Raw genomic sequence first — 20739 nt, 5'->3', positions numbered from 1 at the left:
CTGGTGACCTCTGACCATACTGTTGCAGCTTCCCAGTCATCTAAAAAAGTCCACTCACATAGAGTCAGATCCATTCCGAGTTTGTCCTAAGGTCTGCCAGTTCACCACATCCAGCCTTGCTAACCCAACAGTTCCATATGGAGAGTTCCATAGGAGTTCAGTATTCTGGTCTACTGAAGCTAAATCTGTTAAGATCCTTGTTTAATGTTCTTTCTATGCCACGGCTACGGAAACTCCTCCTTTGTTAACTGTTGAGTGACCTACAAGTAGACTTTTGCACTAACACCAAACATGAACACACACCTGAACCAGACTGGGTCAGGTTGTCCCATTAGAATCACTATGGGGAAACTGAATTCTGAGTGATGGAAAAATCCATGAAGAATCTAGGAGAAAAAAAAGACCAAAAAAGCATCCCTCCTTCCCCATGGAAAAGAAGTGGGAGGATATCAGGACAAAATATTGTCAGATATGGTCTCACCTCTTTATAGGATACTTTGATATAATTGCCTTTCTTTAACACAAAGGGAGGGTTTAGTCTGGAGGGGGATGGGGGGAGGTAGGTAGGAAATAATCAAAATAGAAACTAAAGGCAGAGACCCAAATTATTTACTCAGAGACTCAATTATTTAATTATGTCACATATGTTAATGCATTGCTGCAGATGTTTGTTTATTTTTGTACTCACCTACTGAATACAAATACATTCACTTTAAAATATTCATGCATAATTGAAAAACATTTGGAAAAACAAGAGTTCTATCAACTAGAGCTGTTCAGAAGAGGAGTTGAGGGATTGGGGTGGGGTTGGGGGCAGGGGCTAGGCCCCCCTACTTGGAGGTCTTCAGTGAAAAGTTGGATGGTCACTTGTCAAATAGGAGAAAAAATATACACTCGTTCACATGTATGTATGTGTACGTATAAATACAAAAATGTGTGTATACACATATATGCACACCTATGTATATATATATGTGTGTGTACATACGTGTGAGATGTTATACATATGAAACAATTTTACATTATATATGGCATTTTTAAAAACCTTAAGGCATTATCTTTAAAGGCTAGCTGTGTTGTTAACTAGGTGTTGTGGTTGTTAATACTTTCAGGTATGAGCTGGTTGTTGTTGGGGCTCCTGAGGTCCCATCCAGTCCAACACTCAAATATGTAATTTTCATGAAGACACCTACAGAAATGTCAGCACTGAGAAAAGCCTTAGGGATCATCTATTCCAGTGTCATCTTTTTAAAACATCAAGAATAAAAATGGAATAGCCCCCGCTTGGAGCCCATTCCCTTCTCCCATTGCTCCAGGGGACGCCATTTTGTAAAGAGGCCCAGGAATGCTGGCCAGCCTTCTGTTCAACTCTAAACTCTGCTCCTGACTTCCAGACTTCAAAACCATGCCCCATCCCCTACATTCTGGCACCATGTGCCTTCCTTTCCACCACCCCCCTCACCTTTTCAGCTCCCTTTTGTATATTGTCTTCCCGCATTAGAAAGTATCTGCCCTCCTTGAAGGCAGGATCTATCTTCCCATCGGATCTATCTTCCCATCTGCTTGTACTGGTATCCTCAGTGCTCAGCACAATGCCTGGCATATAAAAAGCACTTAATAAATGCTTTCTTGCTTCCTCTCTTCCTCACCACACAGTGGTAGTAAGGAGATGAAGAAGCTGAGGGAAGAGCAAGGAAGGGGGGAAGCCAGGCCTAGAGGAGCTCGTGGTGGTATGGGGCCACTGAGGAGGAAAAACAGGTCGTCTGATATCTTTCCAGCTAAATCAAGCGCTCATTTTTTAAAGAAAATTGTACTAATAAACTTTGTTTTTATACCACCTAAATTTCCTTCTTTATCCCTTCCCCTCTCAGAAAAAAGCCACCCTTTATAACAAAGGATTTTTATAAAAGAGTGAAAAATGAGTAAAACCAATCAATATATCGGAAAACAAAATCTGATAACATAGACAATGTTCTGCATCCATGTTCCACCTCCTCCCCTGCAAAGGCGTAGGGGAAGATACCTTTTCATAGCTTTTCTTGGGGACCAGACTTGTTCTTTATATTCTTACAATAAATTATTCTTGATACTTGGTTTCTACGCTATTAAAAAAAACCCAAAAAGACTATAAAAATGAAAATGTATGAACCATATGGCATTTTAAAATCATTTTAAATTTTAGTGCCCTCTAAAATTTTAGTGTCCTGGGACAAAGCCCTATGGCCCTGCCCCAGTGACAGCCCTGAATACTTTAGATGTGCTAGAATACTTTCAACGGGGCAGGTAGGTGGAACAGTAGATAGAGTGCCAGTCTGAAGGAAGGAAGATTCATCTTCCTGAAGTCAAATCTGACTCCAGACACTTCCTAGCTATGTGACCCTGCGCAAGTCACTTAATCCTGTTTGCCGAAGTTTCCTCATCTTTCAGATGAGCTGGAGAAGGAAATGGCAAACCAACCACTCCAGTATCTTTGCCAAGAAAACCCCAAATAGGGTCACGAAGAGCTGGATACAACTGAACAATGACAATACTTTAGATGTATTGTAATTATGTCGGTTACTCTCAAATGTATTCTACCAGCTTTTCAACTGGTCATATTCATTTTCACCCTACTGGGACAGCTAAATGAGGTCTCTCAAATCCAATAAGAAAGATCAAATACATCTCCCAACTCCCTGACCTGAGGGATTTCTTGTGATTTCCAAAGCATGGGACACAGAACCACAGAATGTTAGAGGTGGAAAGAGTTGTAGAGACAAAATGCTATTCTAGAACCACCAAATATCAGAGCTTAAAAGAAGCTTAAAGATCATCCAGTCCAACCTTTTTATCTCACATAGACGAAAAGAGAGACCCTCAGAGGTCATCTGGATTCTCTAAGATCACACAAAAAGTGGCAGAGTCAGTGGCCCTTTAAACTAGGCTTGGAGTTATGTTCTTTCTTCTATATTCTGGATGGAATTGAGATTGAGACTGAGGAAATGACTTGCCCAAGATCATACAGTTAATTCAAGGGCAGAACTCAGCCTAGGTCTCCAAATTCCCAGCTCAGTGATCACTGTCTTCCCAAAACATATTTACACACACACACACACACACACACACACACACGTGTGTATATATATGTGTTTGTGTGTGTGTGTATAAAACACACACACACATATGTGGAAAGGAAGAAGGGAGGTGCATTATACAGGTATTTATAAGTCTGCATCTCTTTGTGTGTATGACTTCTGCCCCTACCTGGAATATAAATCTCCTGATACTCTGTTGAGTCTCAAGAATGAGAACATCTGTTAGTTTAAGCATTATTCCTCTATAATAGCAAGTCTGTGGGGGATCAAATTTCAACAGGGGGATTTAAAGTCCCCAGTTCCTCCTCCCTCCCGTTAATAGAAACACCAGAGTTAAGCCTCCATTCTGCAGATTTATCCAATGGAGCATGTGGAACACAGAGATATCATTCAAAAGGAGAAAGAGAGGAAGGGAGGGAGGGAGGATGAGAGACAGACAGACAGAGAGAGAGAGAGAGAGAGAGAGAGAGAGAGAGAGAGATTGAAGGCACAAGCTTTTCAAAGCCACACTCCTCTTAAGAAATGACCTTTATGGCCACAATCTGGGGATAACCTGGAGGTTAAAAAAAAACCTTCAGAATTTATTGAAATAAATTATAAGAAATCCTGTTTCTGCTCCAAGGAATTAATGACCCACAAAGTAGGTGGACAGTAAGAGGCTGACATAAAAATACTGGTTCTTGTCTCCAAGGGAGCACCCCACTTAGACTAGGGGCAGTACTCTATTGATTCATGGGCACACTCTGTTAACATAATATGCATCGATCTTCATTCCACTTGGATCCTCTCCCTCTCCTCCAACAGTTTCCTAAATGAGGTCAATATCAGTTGACTTATTCCCTATGTTTTATCCTGGATAATTCAGTTACTATAACGGACCTATGACTTCAATCGAGCATTCCCTCCAATGATGCAGATTGCAATCCATCCAGGCCTGCCCAACCTGTACCAGTCTTGTACTTGCCTTCCCTTAAATGGGCCACCTAGCATATTGGAGGGGGTGGCTTCCTTGATCTTGACATCATGGGGATATCAGTGGAGCACCCTGGCTATCAATCAGTTACATGCTTACTCTGGCCGCAAGGTTTACTTATTTTCTTTTCAGAACACACTTTTTTTTTTCTTAAAAATGTAGATTATATCTCCTCCAAAAGAATATATGCTCTATGAGGGTAGGGAATGAGTGTCTCTCTCTCTGTCTCTCTCTCTCTTCTCTCTTTCCTTCTCTCCCTCTCTCCTCCCTCCCTGTCTCTCTCTGTGTCTCTGTGTCTGTCTGTTTCTCTCCCTCTCAAGTCAAATAGTAAGCATCTAAGATGAGATTTGAACTCAGGTCTTCCCGAATCCAAGTGCAGCACTATGTCACCTTACTGTCTTAACTATCCTGCTAAGGGTCCTTGGGTAGATAAATCAGCCTCTTTGGGAATGTTTCCTTCCCTTTAAAATGGCCCATTTGGAAGAGATGATCTCTAAGATCCCACGCAGGCCCTAACATTCTGAATCTGCATTCCCCAGGAAGAGTGAATTTGTCTGAGTTGCTTCCAACAAGCCTTTGTTTTCCTTCTGTCCCAGGGTTCCGTTATTTGAGAACCAAGAAATCACAAGAAGAAAACACACACACACACACACACACACACACAGCTCTCTCATATTCCAGTTTCCAAAAGGAAGGAAGAAGTAAACCCATCCTCAGTGCAAAGATGAAGGGCACCAAAGTACCTGATGTGATGGTTAACAGGGAGTTGAAATTAAATTATCTTTCTTCTTATCCATTAAGATGAAGGGGTTTTTTAAGTGGCCAGCCTAATGTGCTCCTGATGAATTTTCTTTACATCTCCCTGAGACACAAATTTTCCCTTTAATCCCTTCCCAAACCTAACAGTGGCAGGAACTCAACACTTGAAATTTAATTTCCCTTTAAAAACCTGGTTTCTAGGGGGACTCTCCATCTGACACAATAGCCACTCTGGAAGGAGTCCAATACGCAATAGCCAGGCCTCAGAACCAATATGCAATCATTGTTATGCAAATTGCCTTTATAAAGAGAAATTCTGAGTGGATAGATGTATTTTCTCCACTGACTGGCTCGCTCTTTCTTCCTAATTGGCTTTTTACAGAGCCAGGGCTTGCCACTTTTTAAGGTTAGGAAAGTATTTTGCAGGGTTTGACTTGGTGCTTTTAATGGGTTTTCCAGGCCTGCCTTCCTGCTCAGTCATCACTCTTGTTCTCTTCTTTGTTGGTTTGGCATTCTGCTCGTGGGTGCTGAGGAGATTAGCTACATCTCAGGAGCAGTTCTATGCTCTTCAAATGGCATTCATCTGTTTGCCCTGCCGGGTTCCATTTCCACAAGGTATTTACTGGGTACCGACCATGGACTCAGTTCCTCAATTTCCCCTAATTGTACCCATGTTCTCCTTCAAAAACTTCTTATTTAACTACTATGATGATGCTTACATGTACTTATTTAGATACATACTTCTTGCATCCCCAATGAAATGTAAGCTTCCTGTAGGCAGGGATTGTTTCATTCTTTGTACAGTGCCCAGAACATACTAGATGATTAACAACGCTTCTCGACTGTAGAAGAAACACAAGATGGAAATACCAAAACCAGTGAAGAAAATGAGTAAGACAGCATCTCCTTTTCACCCTGTGGGTTGCTAATAATATTGTGGTCCACCTTGAAAGGAAAGTCTCCATCCAAAGCATGCCAGTTATGACATGTCGAGGCTTCAGCAAGACACAGTATCCTAGGGTTTTTACAGACTCCACTGCTCTTTGCCACTTTCGGCTGGTGTGGCAGTGAGTGGAGGTCACAGAAGGAACCATGGAGAACCACTGAATCTTAGATTCAGAGATTGAAGTATCAGCCTTCAGGTGCCATGACATTCCTATATCACACAAGGAACAAGTACCAGCATGGAATGAATTCCCCAACCCCCAATCCAGTGTCCCACTGACCCACCCTCCTCCAACGCCGCCACCCTCAAGGTGGACATTCTCCCAACCCTCAAGGTGGACATTCTCCCAACGACCTAAATTTCTGTTAAGAGTCTGTCACTGTTGAATATAGGTTTATATTTTTATAGCCTAGAACACCTCCTGGGAAAACAAGTCTTATAAGTGTTATCACAGCTCTCTAAAGCACAACAAACTTTCTTTTGCTTTTTTCCCCCTGAAATAACCGTAAGCTTCAAGCCATTAAAATTTCTAGTTCAGTCAAATATATATATAATATAGATGTGTGTATGTATATACACATATATATGTGTATGTCTGTACATATATGTGTGTATACATATATATGTATATATCCACTGGAGAAGGAAATGGCAAACTACTCCAGCATCTTTGCCAAGAAAAACCCATGGATAGTATGGTACATGGGGTCACAAAGAGTCAGACGTGACTGGACAGCAGTGAATGTATGCCCATACATATACATAGATACACTATGTGTGCACACGTGACACACATATACATACATGTATGTGCATACACCCATCCATAAAATTGAATGCCTGATATTGTGCAAAGCACTAGCGGTTGGTGGAGAGGTAGTGGAAAGAGTACAGGATGCCAACCCTTTCCTAAAGGAGTGCAAAGCCTAGTTCCAGTCAACTGAATTCAAGAAGCATTTTTTAAGCCCCTACTGTATGCCTGGTACAGTGCTATGGCTCTATTCTGGGGAACACAAAGACAAAAATGGAAACAATTATTCCTTGCCTCTCCTGCCTCCTGACCACCACCATCACCAAGGAGTTTAACATCAGATCAAGGTGGAGATGAGATATTTCTACTTCAATACAATGAACAATAAATAAACCACCACCGATGAACAGCTGGCTTTTAGAGGATCCTTAGTGTTTCTGTTTCACATGTTATTTCATTTGCTAAGGGGATTAAAATAAAATTAGCATTTTTTCCATGCCTCTGATAAAGGCATAGATGGCTATCAGATCTACAGGTGATAGCAAAGTCAGGCAGATGGCAAACATACTTAGGATGAAAATGGCTGCCTCAGAGACCATCTGGTCCAACCCCCTCACTTTACAAATAAGGAAACTAAGGCCTGGAGCAGTCAAGAGACATGCCCAAGGTCACACAGGTTGTTAGTGACAAAGGTGGGATTTGAACCCAGATCCATGACAATGTAGCCACATGGGTGGCTGGGGGGTAGGAGGAAGAGTCTTTCTTTTGATCTCTTCACATTGCAAGAATATCAATGAAGCAATGAAACAAAGTCAAAAATCCCCCAAATGCTAAAGACTGAGAAAACATCTCTTGCTTCCTTGTGGACAGACAGCAAGATGCCTAGCCTTCCCCCACCCCCCTCAAAAAAGGTGAAGATATTCTTTCTACCAATGGGAGACAGTACCTGCTCTGTAACTCGAGTAGGTGACTTACCCAGGTTTGACCCAGTTCGGTGTTTCAAAGGCAGCCTTTGAACTCAGATCTTCCTGAATCTGAGACCAGCTCTCTATTCACTACCCCACTTTGTTTCTCGAGTTCAAAGCCAGCCTCAGATACTTACTAGCTGCGTAACCCTGGACAAGTCACTTCATCCTGTTTGCCTCAGTTTCCTCATCTGTCAAATGAGCTGGAGAAGGCAATGGCAAACCACTCCAGTGTCTTTGCCAAGAAAATCCCAAATGGGGTCATAAAGAGTAGCAGGCGCTTAGTAAATATGTTCTTAGTGGGTAAATCATGGTACTATTCTGTGTATAAATAACCAATACTATGAATAAATCAATGCTAAAGTCACCCACCTTTCATTCAGCACCTAGCCCATGCCAGGCATTGTGCTAAGTGCTGGAGAAGCATTACTCGTTTTTCAACAAGTACCCAAATGGTGGAGGATTCACCAAGCAAAACTCTCACTCAGATGCCACCAATGTAGAGGCTGCTTCTTTCAGTTCGAGCTGAGTTGAACATTCCTTCTGAATTGGCTAGAAAAGGAAGTGTTTCTGAGGCAAATTAATAGAACTAAGCTTGTAGGGGGCATGTTTAAACAACTGAAGGGAAGTAACTGTTCTTAAGGATATAAATATATTCATTATTGGCAGAAAAAAGATAACAAATGAATCATCTCTTTACTAATGCAAACTTAGCAGGTTATTTGCTTAGAAGCATTATTTGAGTTATTGTTAGCATTGGAAAACACATTTCTTTTTAAATTAGCCTTCAGTTCCGTTTTTTTACCGCTTCAGTTCAGCCTTCTACCCCAACTCCACCTCAATCAGTTTAAATCATGAGAGTGTGTTTTATGAAGCATGATTATGAACCTTTTTTTTCTCTTAAGCCAGACCTGTGATTTCATCCATTTAGGGAACTCCAGGTAAGGAATCCCCCTTATCAATGCAAATCAGCACTTTTTTTTCAACTTAAGAGTTGTGGGGAATTACTTGAGGTATAAGTTTCAATGACTTGATCACGCAGTATATGTCAGAGGTGAGACTTGAACTCAAGGCTCTCTAACTACTACATCACAATTTTTTTAAATAAACAAAGTGGGGGAGGGGGAGGAGTTTTATTGGCTTCTTTTGTTTTTAGATTTCAATTATTCGGTTGGTTTTGCAGTCATTTCCAATTCTTTATGACCCAGTTTGGGATTTTCTTGGCAGAGAATGACAGTAGCAACCAGGTATGAAAACAGCAGAAGGCAGTTCAGTGAAGAAAAAAAAATCTAGTGGAAGGACACTAGTAGCTCTGGAAGGAGGCAGAGAATAGCAGCTTCAGAGGCAGAAAGTCATTCCCACTGGGATACAACTCTACAATGATGAGTTGTCTAGGTTATTAGTGTTCCCTCTCTTATCAACAGTATGGAAATCTGCAGGTAAGTATGCCCTTGTGCATGGGGGGGAAGGGGGGGACTCCTGATTAAATGCCTTTGCTTCAATTTCATCTATCCTCTGATTAGATATGTTAACCAAATAAATATCATATGGGGACTGTGGTTTTAAATAGATGAATAAAGCACTTATTAATAGATGGTGACCCGACAAATATTTTGGACCTATGTGTAGCTTTCAAAGGCTCAGGTTACATAAAGAAACATAGAGTTTGAGGAGCTATTTAAAAAGTGTCATGAAGACTGGATCTTTGGAGAGGAGGAGAGAATTTGGAACTCAAAATGTTTAAAAATTAATGTTAAAAATAAATAGCAATTGTTTAAAAAAAATATTGGATCTTTTCCTGAATAGGGATGAGATAATAGTAATACATTAGGGTTTTGAGAATACCTGGGACTTCTTTTCTATGCATCTGGCTTTTAAGAGGACTGCCTATAATTTTTGTAATCTCTCCACTTGCTGTTAACAGTTCACAATTAATCTGATTGGAAAGAGAAGAGGGAGGTAGAAGAAAGGAAAAGAAGAGAAAAGTAGATGCTTAGAGGGAAAAAAGACAGAAAGAAGACACATAGAAGAGAAAGAAGAGAGAGAAAAAAAGAAATTGAGACAGAAAGAGGAAAGAAACAGCGAGAGAGAGAGAGAGAGAGAGAGAGAGAGAGAGAGAGAGAGAGAGAGAGAGAGAGGCTTAGGGAGAGGAGAGACAGACAAGCAGAAACTGGCTGGGAGGGGGAGAGCGATAAATGGCTTCTCATCCAAGCTAGAAGAGAACAGCTGCTCTTCATTTGGAACAGAAAATAACCACTTCCAGTTGATATCCTGTCCTACATTGTGATTGCCCAATAGCCAGGGCATCAGGAAATGCCAGAAGGAGCTTTTGAGAGTTGTTGGTTGTTTTGTTTTTTTTGCGGGGGGGAATGGAAGGGGGAGAGGGCTCAGGGAGAAAAGTGGAACTATTTTCCTGTGGCGTATCAAATTTTGCTATCAGCCTGGCTGATGCTTTTGGATTCCTCCTGGCCCCTTGCAGAAAGGGAGACAATTGTGAGCAGCAAGCACAGACCTAGTTCCTCTTCTTAATGAGGACACAGGTTCCCTTGCTGTACATTATTAAAGGGGCCAAAAGCTCCTGGGGGGGTTTTCAAAGTAATTTAAGCAATCTCCCTCCAAAGCTTTATTGAAATGGTAGTCACTGTGGTGGGCAGCACGGAATGTTAGTTATCAGCCAGCAGGGAAGGGTAGGCATTGTGATGGGTCTTTAAAATTATCATGGTCTCGCGTTTATTTATACCTTGTTTTCTTTCTGGGGAGCTAAGAGTCCAGATACTGGAAGGGCCATGTCCCTAGTCTGAAGCCTCAGCATAGGTAATAGAAACACACACACATATGCAATCACACTGTGCACATCACAATGGTGTCTAGTTCAGGCCCAGCCCTATCACCTCTCACCTGGGCTACTAGAATAGGTTCCTCCTTGGTTTCCCCAACTCCTTCTCACCCCACTCCAGTCTATCCTCCATACAGCTAAGGCCACTTCTGACTATCTTAATCACTTACACAGTAATCTCCAGTTCCAAATTTGCCTCTGGAATCAAACACGGGCACCTTTGTTTGCTATTTAAAGTCTTTCCCAACCAACCTTTCCAGGCCAATTAAACATTTCTCACTTTTGTGAATTCTACAATCCAAGCTTAACTGGTCTCTCACCCATGAAACCCCATAGCTTATCTCCATGCCTTGCACAGGCTGTCCCCCCTGTCCAGGATGCACTCCTTCCTTATCTCTGATTCTTTGAACCCCTACCTTCCTTCAAAGCTCAGCTCACGCAGTATATCCTGCTTCAGTTAACGTCTTTCCTCATTCTTCCATCCAGCTGCTGGTGAGGGGTGGAGGTGCCTCTCTTTCTCCTCAACTCAAAAAGAAAAAACCCATCGTATTTACTTTATATACAAAAAATTATATATGATATATAATCTATACTTATCTCTCTGTATCTATAGATATAGATATGTTTCAAATGGTGAATTTTACATGTTGCTGCTTAGATGTGATTCTGGGTTGGTAGAGAGAATGAATACTCACTTGTGCCTGCATAAGGAGTGGAATTGAAAGGAGAGTTTTGGAGAGTAGAGACATTCTTCCTCATTTTGGCTTTCAGAGAGGACATGTCTTTTGGTGGAGAGAGAAAAGACTTTGGCAAGCAGCAGACAGGTAAAGGAGCCAGTGGCTTAACAGGTCCCTGATTTTCAGCTTGCCTCTTTAGAGATTCCAGGGAAATTCTCCTTGGGTGAGATCAGGGACTCTCCCTCAGGTAAGCCGAGATAACTTGTTCCCAGTAGGAGACTTCATTCCTTCTGTGTATTGTCTGATATATTCTAATCTGTATAACTTCTCTGATTTCTGTTAACTATTTTCTCGGATGGAAGGATATTCATTGACTTTTCACTATTTGTGATGGTCTTTTGTGTAACTAGCATTTGGTGGGAATCTTTGTGTATAAGCATGGGGTTACTCTTTCTCCTTTAAGGGACAGCAATCAGGAAAACATCTTGGACCTAAAAAATATCACACCCCTAGACTAGCAACATTTAGAAGGGTAGATATAATTATAGTCCAGGGCCCCTTTTTCTCAGAGGAGAACATAGGGGCCTGCCTCAAGGCCCCTGTAGGCAAGAATTGAAATCTCCCTGGGAGAAGAGTAGGCAAGATTTCAGAGATATCTATCAATGCCTCGCCATGAACCATGTATAGACCATATTTACATGTCTGCCACATGTAAACCTTATTTTCACATGTCTACCACGGGTAGACCACGTTTGTTATTTGTTGTTGTTTGTCCTTCATTTTCTAAGAACATCAATAATATCAACAAGTGATATCTTGATTCATGCATGAACTGGATTCAGGTGAGGCCAGTCACCTTCCTGGCCATTGAAACAAATTGTTCTCATCTGCCCATTCCACCTGGGAAGTCTTCATATGCTTGGGGTAGATACTCCCCTACGGGTTTGAGGCCCTTCACCTGGGTTAGCCCATCTACAGAGATGGGCTACTGAACATGCTACACTTTCCTGGAGCCACAGGTGAGAGTTGAGTGCCAGGCAGACACCAAAGGTGGATGAGCAGCCCTATGTAAGCCATGTAGGCATACACATTTTACATGGGCAGTGCACATACCTTACATTTATAATTATATGAATACATGTTATCTCCCCCAGTAAAATGAAAATTCCCTAAGAACTGAGATAGCTTGATTTTTATCTTTTCATCCCTATCACCTTACCCTGCACCTAACACATAGAAGCCAGTTAATAAGCGTCTTTTGAATGATTCTGCACCTACATCCTCTTTGGCAATAACATAATTACAGTAGCCTAACAAGGGTCAGAAACATCTTCAACACATAAAATCATTGTCCTCAGAGAGTTCAGTAGACACCAGTTCAGAGCAAACTGACAAAATCAATAGTACCTACAACAGAAGAACTGCATCATAAGTATTAAAGGAACTGGCCTGGGTACTGAAATATCCTGGCTCCTCCTTCTCAATCTGGACCTCAGTTTCCTTCTTTATAATAGGAAGGGGTTGGACCTTCCTCTTAAGGATCCCATCCAGCTCTGACAATATACAATCCCAAGTAAGGAGGGGAAGTGATTCAGTTCATGGCCTCAAGATTCACATATGCCTAACATGAGCTTTGTAAGTCAACCAAAAACATTTATTAAATACCTACTATGGTCCAGGCAAAGTGCTAGATGGGGGGGACACAAATCTGAAGAAAGAAACTGGCTTCTTCACCCTGCTGGTGGGGCCACATTCATTTGTCCATCCCTGTGAATGCGAAAACTTGAATTCCTAGGTGGGTTTCCCAAACAATGTTCCATAATCAGCACAGTGTATGTGCACTCATGTTGGCTCTTTGCATGGGAAGCTTACGACAGCACACAGTTTTAAAGCCCCTATTCAGCAATGTTTTATTCAAACAAACCGACGAATCATCTCTACAAGTTCCAGATGCTTCCAGACAATTTATGTACCATACTAAGTGGCACTTACCCCGCTATCAATGTACACATTTCAGGGGTGTTAATGGCAGCATCCCATCTCACACTGTGCAATGGAAATTGGTGCATTCCTGAGAACCCTCCCAGCCAGTGTTTTCTCGATTTTGAAAATTCCCATCATTTATCTACTGCTAATGGATGTGTTAATGGGATTATTAAAATGCATTAGGATTTCTGATTCAAGGGAAGGGGGGAATACTGCACAAATGTAGAGGACGGGGAGCTGGGCTTAGAGTCATCCAAAATGAGAGCTGGAAGGGACCTCAGCAATGACCTGAGTCAGCTTGATTCTATAGCTGAGGAGAACAAGGTGATGGCCAAGAGTTTAGCAGCCAGCCACAGCTGCAGGGTCCCAGGAGGCTGGTTGAATCATAGACTCAGAGTTGAAAGGGCCCCTTGCATTCTACACATGAAGAAAGTAAGCCCCAGAGAGGTCATAACTTAGAATCATAGAATGATAGATTTAGAGCTAGACGCAATCTTGGAGACCATTGAGATCAGATGGGGTCTACAGAAGGGGTCCCATGGACGGATTTCAGGAGGTTAGTGAACTTGGAAAGGAAAAATAATATATACTTTTATATTCACTGACCTCAAGCTGGAATTTAGCTTTTTCTACAACATAAATGAAGGCAATAAATATTATTCTGAGAAGTGAGTCCATCACTTTTTTTTTTCAGACTGCCATCAGAGTCTAAGACATAAAAAAGGTTAAGAGCTTCTAATCTAATATGACCATCTTCATCTTAAAGAGGAGGAAACCATGGAAGTGAGTGATTTGCCCAAGACAACACTGGATGTGAGCATCAGAACAGGATTTGAACCCAAGCTGCCTGGTCCTAAAGGAAAGATAGGGGGAGGCTTACCCTAGAAGGCAACACAGGAAAGGCAGCTGCTGAAACACGAGGAAAAGAAACCAGAATGTCAGAACTGTTAGTGGAAACTAAACTCAGAATGGTACCACCAACCAGGGTCAGTCAATCAATCAGCATTTATTAAGGACTCAGCATGTGCCAGGACCTAGTCTCAGCACTAGGGAAATAAGGACAAAAGGGGAAGCCATCCTTTCCCTTAAGGAGACAACACACACACACACACACACACACACACACACACACACACACACGTGCGCGTAGGTATGTGTGTCTGTATATTATGTATATGTGTATGTGTATATATGTAGAGAGAGAAAGAAAGAAGGAAGGAAGGAAGGAAAGAAGGAAAGAAGGAGAGAAAGAGAAAGAAAGAAAGAAAGAAAGAAAGAGAGAGAGAGAGAGAGAGAGAGAAAGAAAGAAAGAAAGAAAGAAAGAAAGAAAGAAAGAAAGAAAGAAAGAAAGAAAGAAAGAAAGAAAGAAAGAAAGAAAGAAAGAGAAAACAAGGTAGTTTGGGGATTTTGGGGGGTAACTTCGAACACCTCATCCTAATGGGGGAGTAGACGGTCTTGCTTTCCCAACTGTATCTCCAGCTTTTCTATAAGTATCAAAGTAAACGTTTTATTGATTCATTCATGCATTCATTCATGGTGCTCCACATCCCACTCCCTTACTTCTCAAAGGGTTGAACTTTTCAGGTACAGTCTAGGTTTACAGAGAGGTAAACCAATTTGTCCCCGGTTTAACAGCAGAACTAGGGCTAGACCCTCACCCACAGTCCAGGATATAATCTACAATAGCATGGGATTTAATGGAGTTGTTTTTAAGAACACACTCCTGATATTATCTACCTGCAGCATGTAGAGAACACCGAAACCAGAGTCTAGAAGAACAGAGTTCAAATCCCACCTCGGTAGCTTCCTAGCAAATTACTTGACATGCCTCCTTCCCCTCCCCTTTAGTTTCCTCTTCTCCAAGAAGATGAGGGGGTTGCAAGCCTGTAGCCTGCAAATCACTTCATTTTTCTGTGCATCAGTTTCCTCATCTGTAAAATGAAGGGAATGCACTCCATGGTCTCTCGAGTGCTTTGCAGCCCCAGATCTGTCATCTCCTCACTATGACTGTACAAAGCAACACTACAGATCAGGAGAGGAAGGAGAAGGGGAAGAGAGTAAGCATTTATCAAGCACCTACTATGTGCTAAGAACTTTATAAACATTATCTCATTTGATCCTCAAAACAACCTTGTGGAGTAGCAGGTAGGTTCTATTATTATCTGCATTTTACAGCTGAGAAAATTAAGGCAGGCAGAATTTAAGTGACTCATCCAAGGTGCCACACAGCTAAGACTGGATTTCAGCTCAAGTCTTCCAGATTCCACTTCATCCACTGCGTCCCCTAGCTGACTTCAGAAGATAAGAAAATGAGTGTCATGAGCTCCCCCCACACTGCTCCTGGGGGAGAAATGTCAAGGAAATGGAATGCTCATGGCTACTTTAGGTTCTTGGATTCCAGCATCTTCCAGAAGAGAGCCCCATCAGCAGCCTATCCCTTCCCAAATTTTCCTCCAAGAGCCTCCTACTGAGATCACCCAGCACCCTCTTCAAAGGCAATGGCCATCAGAAGCCAAGCCTCCATAACTGATCGGAATAGATAAGAAAGGTACCAAGCACCACAGAGGCAAGTCCTATTTAAGACGAGCGGAGAGAGGAATTTCCCCAAGATCTGGCCCATTGCAAACCATACAACATTATTGTTGTAGACAAGGACTTAATAATTGGTGAACTTGTAACTATTATTCTCGAATGTTACACAATTTCAAAGAACAAGCATGGTGCCAGAGAAAAGAAATAACATACCTCCCCTCGGCTCTTCCAAAAAGATATTGCAAATATCATCAACATATTTTTTCTACATATTTATCAGTTTTGCTAATTATTTTCCCTCTTTTTCCTTTTTTATATTTTTTATTTTAAGTTCTTGGTTGTAAGGGATGGCTCTCTGGTTGAGATGAGAGGGAGGATATAGGAGGAAATCCAGGTAATATAAAAAACAAAAAAATTAAAAATCAATTTTTAAAATTATATTTTAGACCAGATTTATAACTTCTTTGGTAAGAGGAAACCAGCTAGGTGGCATCATGACTACAGTGATGGATTTGGAGTTAAGAAAGATCGGAGTTCAAATCCTACCCCAGACACTTATTAGCCAAGTCACTTAACTTTTCAGTTTCCTAGTCTATAAAATAAAGGGTTGAACTTGATGGCTTCTAAGATCCCTTCTAGTCCTCAATCTATGATCCTATGATCCCCAGTGAGGATACTCCCTTTCTGAACGTAGATCAGCCCTTTCTCTGCAACGAGCAGTATATGGGGGCATTGAGAGGTTAAGTAGCTTAGAAAGAGCTGGAAAGGCCCTCAGAGGTCAGCAGATCCAGCTCTTTCATATTACAGATGAGGAAACTGAGGCCTGAAGTGAGTGACGTGCCCAAAGTCACACAGGTGGTCAGCATCAGAAACGGAACTGGGATCAACAGACTCTACAGCAAAAAGACCTTTTTGAGAAGTACCCATTGGAATCCAGAGGAAATCAACAAAAACTTATTAAGTACCTACTATGTGCCCAGGGCTATGTTAGGCAATGGGGATACATACACAAAGAACAGAGCCAACTCTTTTAGCAATGAGGCTTCCATAGGAACAGCATAAATATAAAATGAATAAATATAAATACATACACAAGAAATGCCAGGATCTGTTGAGTACTGGAAAGCCCTTTGCTTCTCCCCAGAGAGACTTGCCCAGGTTGGGGGAGGCTGGGAAGGCTACTTGAGTCTGTTAACTTTTGACTCTTTTGATGTATGAATTCATTTTTCTACATGAATGAATCTTTGTTGGTAGATGTCTTCTGACTGTGCATGCATATCTATACTAGGCTTACCAAAGCGTCTTAATTAACTGATTCTTGTGAATCAATAAATTTTTTAAAAACGGCATTCACTGCTTAGAGTCCTATCTTAACTGCTTTCTCCTCTGGCCTCATGAATTGAGCAGTACTGACATAATTTGGGGTGTTGTGATTTGACACAGTCTCTCGCTACTTACTTCCAATACATAAAAAAAAAAAAAACAGAGGCACATGACTTTGGGGAAAAAAATTTGGACACAGGTATCCAGGCTTCCCAATCAGAGGGGGAAACTAGACCAGAAGAAGCCCAGGCAGGCAGCTGTCCAGCCATCCCAACATCCTGATGGCCACAGAACCCAGCAGCTGGCTCAGGTAGCTCCCGTAGCCTCTACCTCCATTGACAAATCTTCCATGATGTGGCCTAGTTTCCTTATGAAACAACCTGGATCTTTCTTGGCAGACCCCCTAATCCAGGCTCTTGAGTCCCCTGGCTGGGTCCCTGAGGTAAGATCCTGTACCTGGCAAGACCCCCAATTTTTTGAGACCCATCAGGATCTTCAACCCTGCCCTTCAGTCGACAAATATCATTCTGTAATAAAGTACACTGAAGAATACAGCAAAAGAATTTTAAAATCACATTCTTTGAGGTAAACCAATAATTTCATGGTTAAATACAATGTGTCATAATTCCTAAAATAAAACTATGCAAAATAATCATATTTACTTTACTTCAAAATTTCCTAGATGCTTTACATACATTATTTCATTTGAGCCTCATGACCACCCTGAGGGAGATGCTACAGGTATTCTTAGAGTCATTTTACAGATGAGAAAACTGAGGCTCCCAGAGTAACTTACCCATGGTAACACAGGTCTAATGGATTCCAAGTACTGCAGCCCTACCTACAGAGCCACACTGCCTCCAAGAGAGATAGCAACTCTTCCTTTGACTCAGTGGAGAAGAGGGAAGAGGACTCGGGATATGAAATAAGACATAGAGGACAGATGCAATTACCATACGGGTTGGTTTTGCTTGTGTTTATTTGAAGGGAGGTTTTCTGGGTGGAAGGCATATCAGGAAATGGTAATATTTAAATAAAAAAAGATCAACACCATTTTAAAAAGCGGGGGAAGGGTCACCAAGCTGTATGTCCGCAGGAGACCAAGACAATCCATTTGGCTCCCACTTTTAACGTCCTACAAGAAGATATTATCTACTCAGTCTAATAAAAGAGGGGAATGCTTACGGTAGACAAAGGTAGATCATTTCAAAGACAAAACAAGACATTTTGTCACCCAGGACACCAACCCTTGGTGGAGAGTTCCTAGGATACTGCACAGGACCCCTGAAAGGGCATTGTTCCAATGGGTGAGGCCAGGAAGGGGCTCACCTGCTACAGGGCCACTGCAAAGAAAAGTAGCCCCTCCAGTAACCTCCAAATGTGCTTATTCTTCTAACATTCTTCTAAGCACCACCCAACCCCCAACCAGCAGCTAGTTTCCCACCCCACCCCCACTAAAAAATTGTCTTGTACATATTTTACGAGTACTAATTAATGTACATGTCTAATTACTACATGTACTAATTTAAGTACATAAAATATGATCTCCTTAAGAGGAGGCTGTATTCTATCTTTGTCCCCATATCCTCAGTACGTAACTCTTTCTAGGCATTTAATCAATGTTTATTGGTTAATTCATTGATAACAAAATTCTTAGCCTCAGAAGAAGTGAAAACATCAGCAAAATGTAAATCTAGGACCCCTCTAAATTCTGGTAGCTTCAGACAAAGTCCTAGTTGTAATACTATAGTTTGGGTTCAGGGTAGATCTGATGTCCTTGGTATTAAAATTCCTAATATTAAAAAACCACGGAGTTTTGGGTAAACATTGATGAATGAAAAATTAATATGTAAATTAATATGTAATATAAAAATTAGTATGTAAATATAAAAAAAGAAAAATGATTTCCCAGATCCGTGTGGGAGGTGGGGCCAGGTGGGGCAGGTGCCTTGGTTTATTTGGACTTCTCTTTTTCTCATTTAAAGCCTGTCACAACATGGCCCTACCCTCCTTATACAATACTCTCCTCCATGTACTCTAGGGTCCGATCATAAAGTCTTGTTGCCCTTCCTCATATATATGAAGCCCCATCTCCCACCTCCATGTCTTTGCCCAGTCCTAGAACATCCTCATGCCTAGATTCTGCCTCTTGAAATCTCTGGCTTCCTTCAAGCCACCCTCGTGGGGACAGGAGGCTTTAGGACAGCCTCCTTTCTGAGAAGAGGCTCCATCCTAAGATGTGCTTGAGAACAGAAAGACAAGAGATGAAGGAAAATGACAAATAAAGGGAGACAATGAATTTCAAAGATGACAAGGTCTCCCGTTATCTGCTGCCTCATTGACTCCCTCCCCTGCCAAAGCACATCAAAGCTGTTTCATCAGCCCCGTCTCAGATGCTTTGACTGAGTCCAGGCCTCCCACAACTCAGGAGAACCAGGAAAGGCTTTTTCTCTACCTCTCTGGGGAAAAGAGGATGTCCCAGACCCCTAGAGCTCAGGAGATCCTCCCTGAGACAGACAGCAACATCTGTGGGTACTAAAGCCACCGACCCCACTTAACTGCCAAGACTAGGGCACCCCAGGAGGCCTGAAATCAGGCTTTACTGAGAAGCACGGATTTTTCTTTGGCTTTACAGGGGATGGAGGTGAGGCAAAGAAAGCAAAAACACAACCAGAGCCTAAGTGCCTGGGAACTGTCTATAGGCCTACACATAGAACATAAAGGCAGCTCCCCAGAAGAATTAGAAGGCCCATAAATGTAAAGCAGTAGACTTCTTATTATGGATATCTTTTTATTCCCTAAAGACATGTAGTTTAACATGAGACAACTGCAGTGGGAGGGAAGGGGAAGGAAAGGAGACAAGATGGGGGCATAGAGCTAAACTTGAAGACATGAAGACCTGAGTGCAAATCCTGCCTCAGCAATTTTGTAGCTGTGTGACCCTGAGCAAATCACTTCTTTCCAGGCTCAGTTTCCTTATCTGTAAAATGGGGAAAATAATAGTTCCTACCTTATACAGTGGTTGTGAGGATCAATGAGAGAACATTCCTAGGTGCAATAGAGAGCCACCAGAACTGCCTTGGGGGAACCAGGCTGGCGAAGGCCTGGAATGTTAAACTAGGCCATTTTGTTACAACAAAGGGAATGGAAAGGAGGACAAGAGAAAACAAACGGGGCTTAATCCCCGATGTTGCTCAGATGTACTGCCTCTCTACTTCCCTCTGAGCATGTTTCTTGCAACATAGCTCCACAGAGAGTTTGTAGGACTACACAAGACCTAGAAAAATCCAAAAACCAGAATGGTTCTCCAGAGAACCAACTTCCCAGCCAGTACAAGAATTTCCCTGGCCTGTTAGAGAGAGAGCAGAAGTGGTCTTCTATTTACCACAACTTTCTATGACACTCCCTCACTGATTTCTGCACCTGACAAGATGACAAGGTGATTGACCATAGAATTAATGCTAGAAGGGGTCATCTGGTACAACCCCTTCATTTTAGAGACAAGGAAACTGAGGCTAGGAGAGTTTAACTGACTCGTCCAAGGTCACACAGTGGTAGGTAGCACAACCAAGAGTGAGCCTGGAAAGACTGGAAACATCTCACTCCCTTCAGTGAGCTGATGTTACCAAGTGAATGACATTTCCTTTATCTTGCATGGCTTCAAATCTTGTCAATCATTTTTTTAAAAATGCCTTTCATGGACCGATGATGAAGAAACCCATTCCCATCCTGACTGAGAGGTGATAGATTGACTCAGGGTACAGAATGAGATGGTAAGGGAAAGGAAGAGATAAGAAAGAAGGAAAGAGAGAGGAAGAAAAAGGGAAGGAAGGAAGAGAGGAAGGAAGGAAGGAAGGAAGGAAGGAAGGAAGGAAGGAAGGAAGGAAGGAAGGAAGGAGGGAGGAAGGAAGGAAGGA

The 20739-nt window shown here is 41.9% G+C and overlaps 1 protein-coding gene across 2 annotated transcripts in view; it reads right to left on the bottom strand.

Annotated features, from left to right (window-relative positions):
• GALNT17 (polypeptide N-acetylgalactosaminyltransferase 17) overlaps window positions 1–20739 on the bottom strand; it is a 434680-nt gene that overhangs the window by 316902 nt on the left and 97039 nt on the right. The window contains exon 1 of one of the 2 annotated variants that reach the window (XM_027862450.1): window positions 7841–7998. The exons of the other annotated variant lie outside the window; for it this stretch is intronic. Within the exon in view, the coding sequence (XP_027718251.1) occupies window positions 7841–7847 (7 nt within the window). The 5' untranslated portion in view covers window positions 7848–7998. Of the gene's footprint in view, window positions 1–7840; window positions 7999–20739 lie in introns of those variants that run through there. 2 annotated transcript variants of the gene reach the window in all.

This window comes from Vombatus ursinus, unplaced genomic scaffold (assembly GCF_900497805.2).
Source record: "Vombatus ursinus unplaced genomic scaffold, bare-nosed wombat genome assembly UNPS02014768.1, whole genome shotgun sequence".
In the NCBI taxonomy this organism is placed as follows: Eukaryota; Metazoa; Chordata; class Mammalia; order Diprotodontia; family Vombatidae; genus Vombatus; species Vombatus ursinus.
This window is presented reverse-complemented; position numbering and strand designations above follow the sequence as displayed.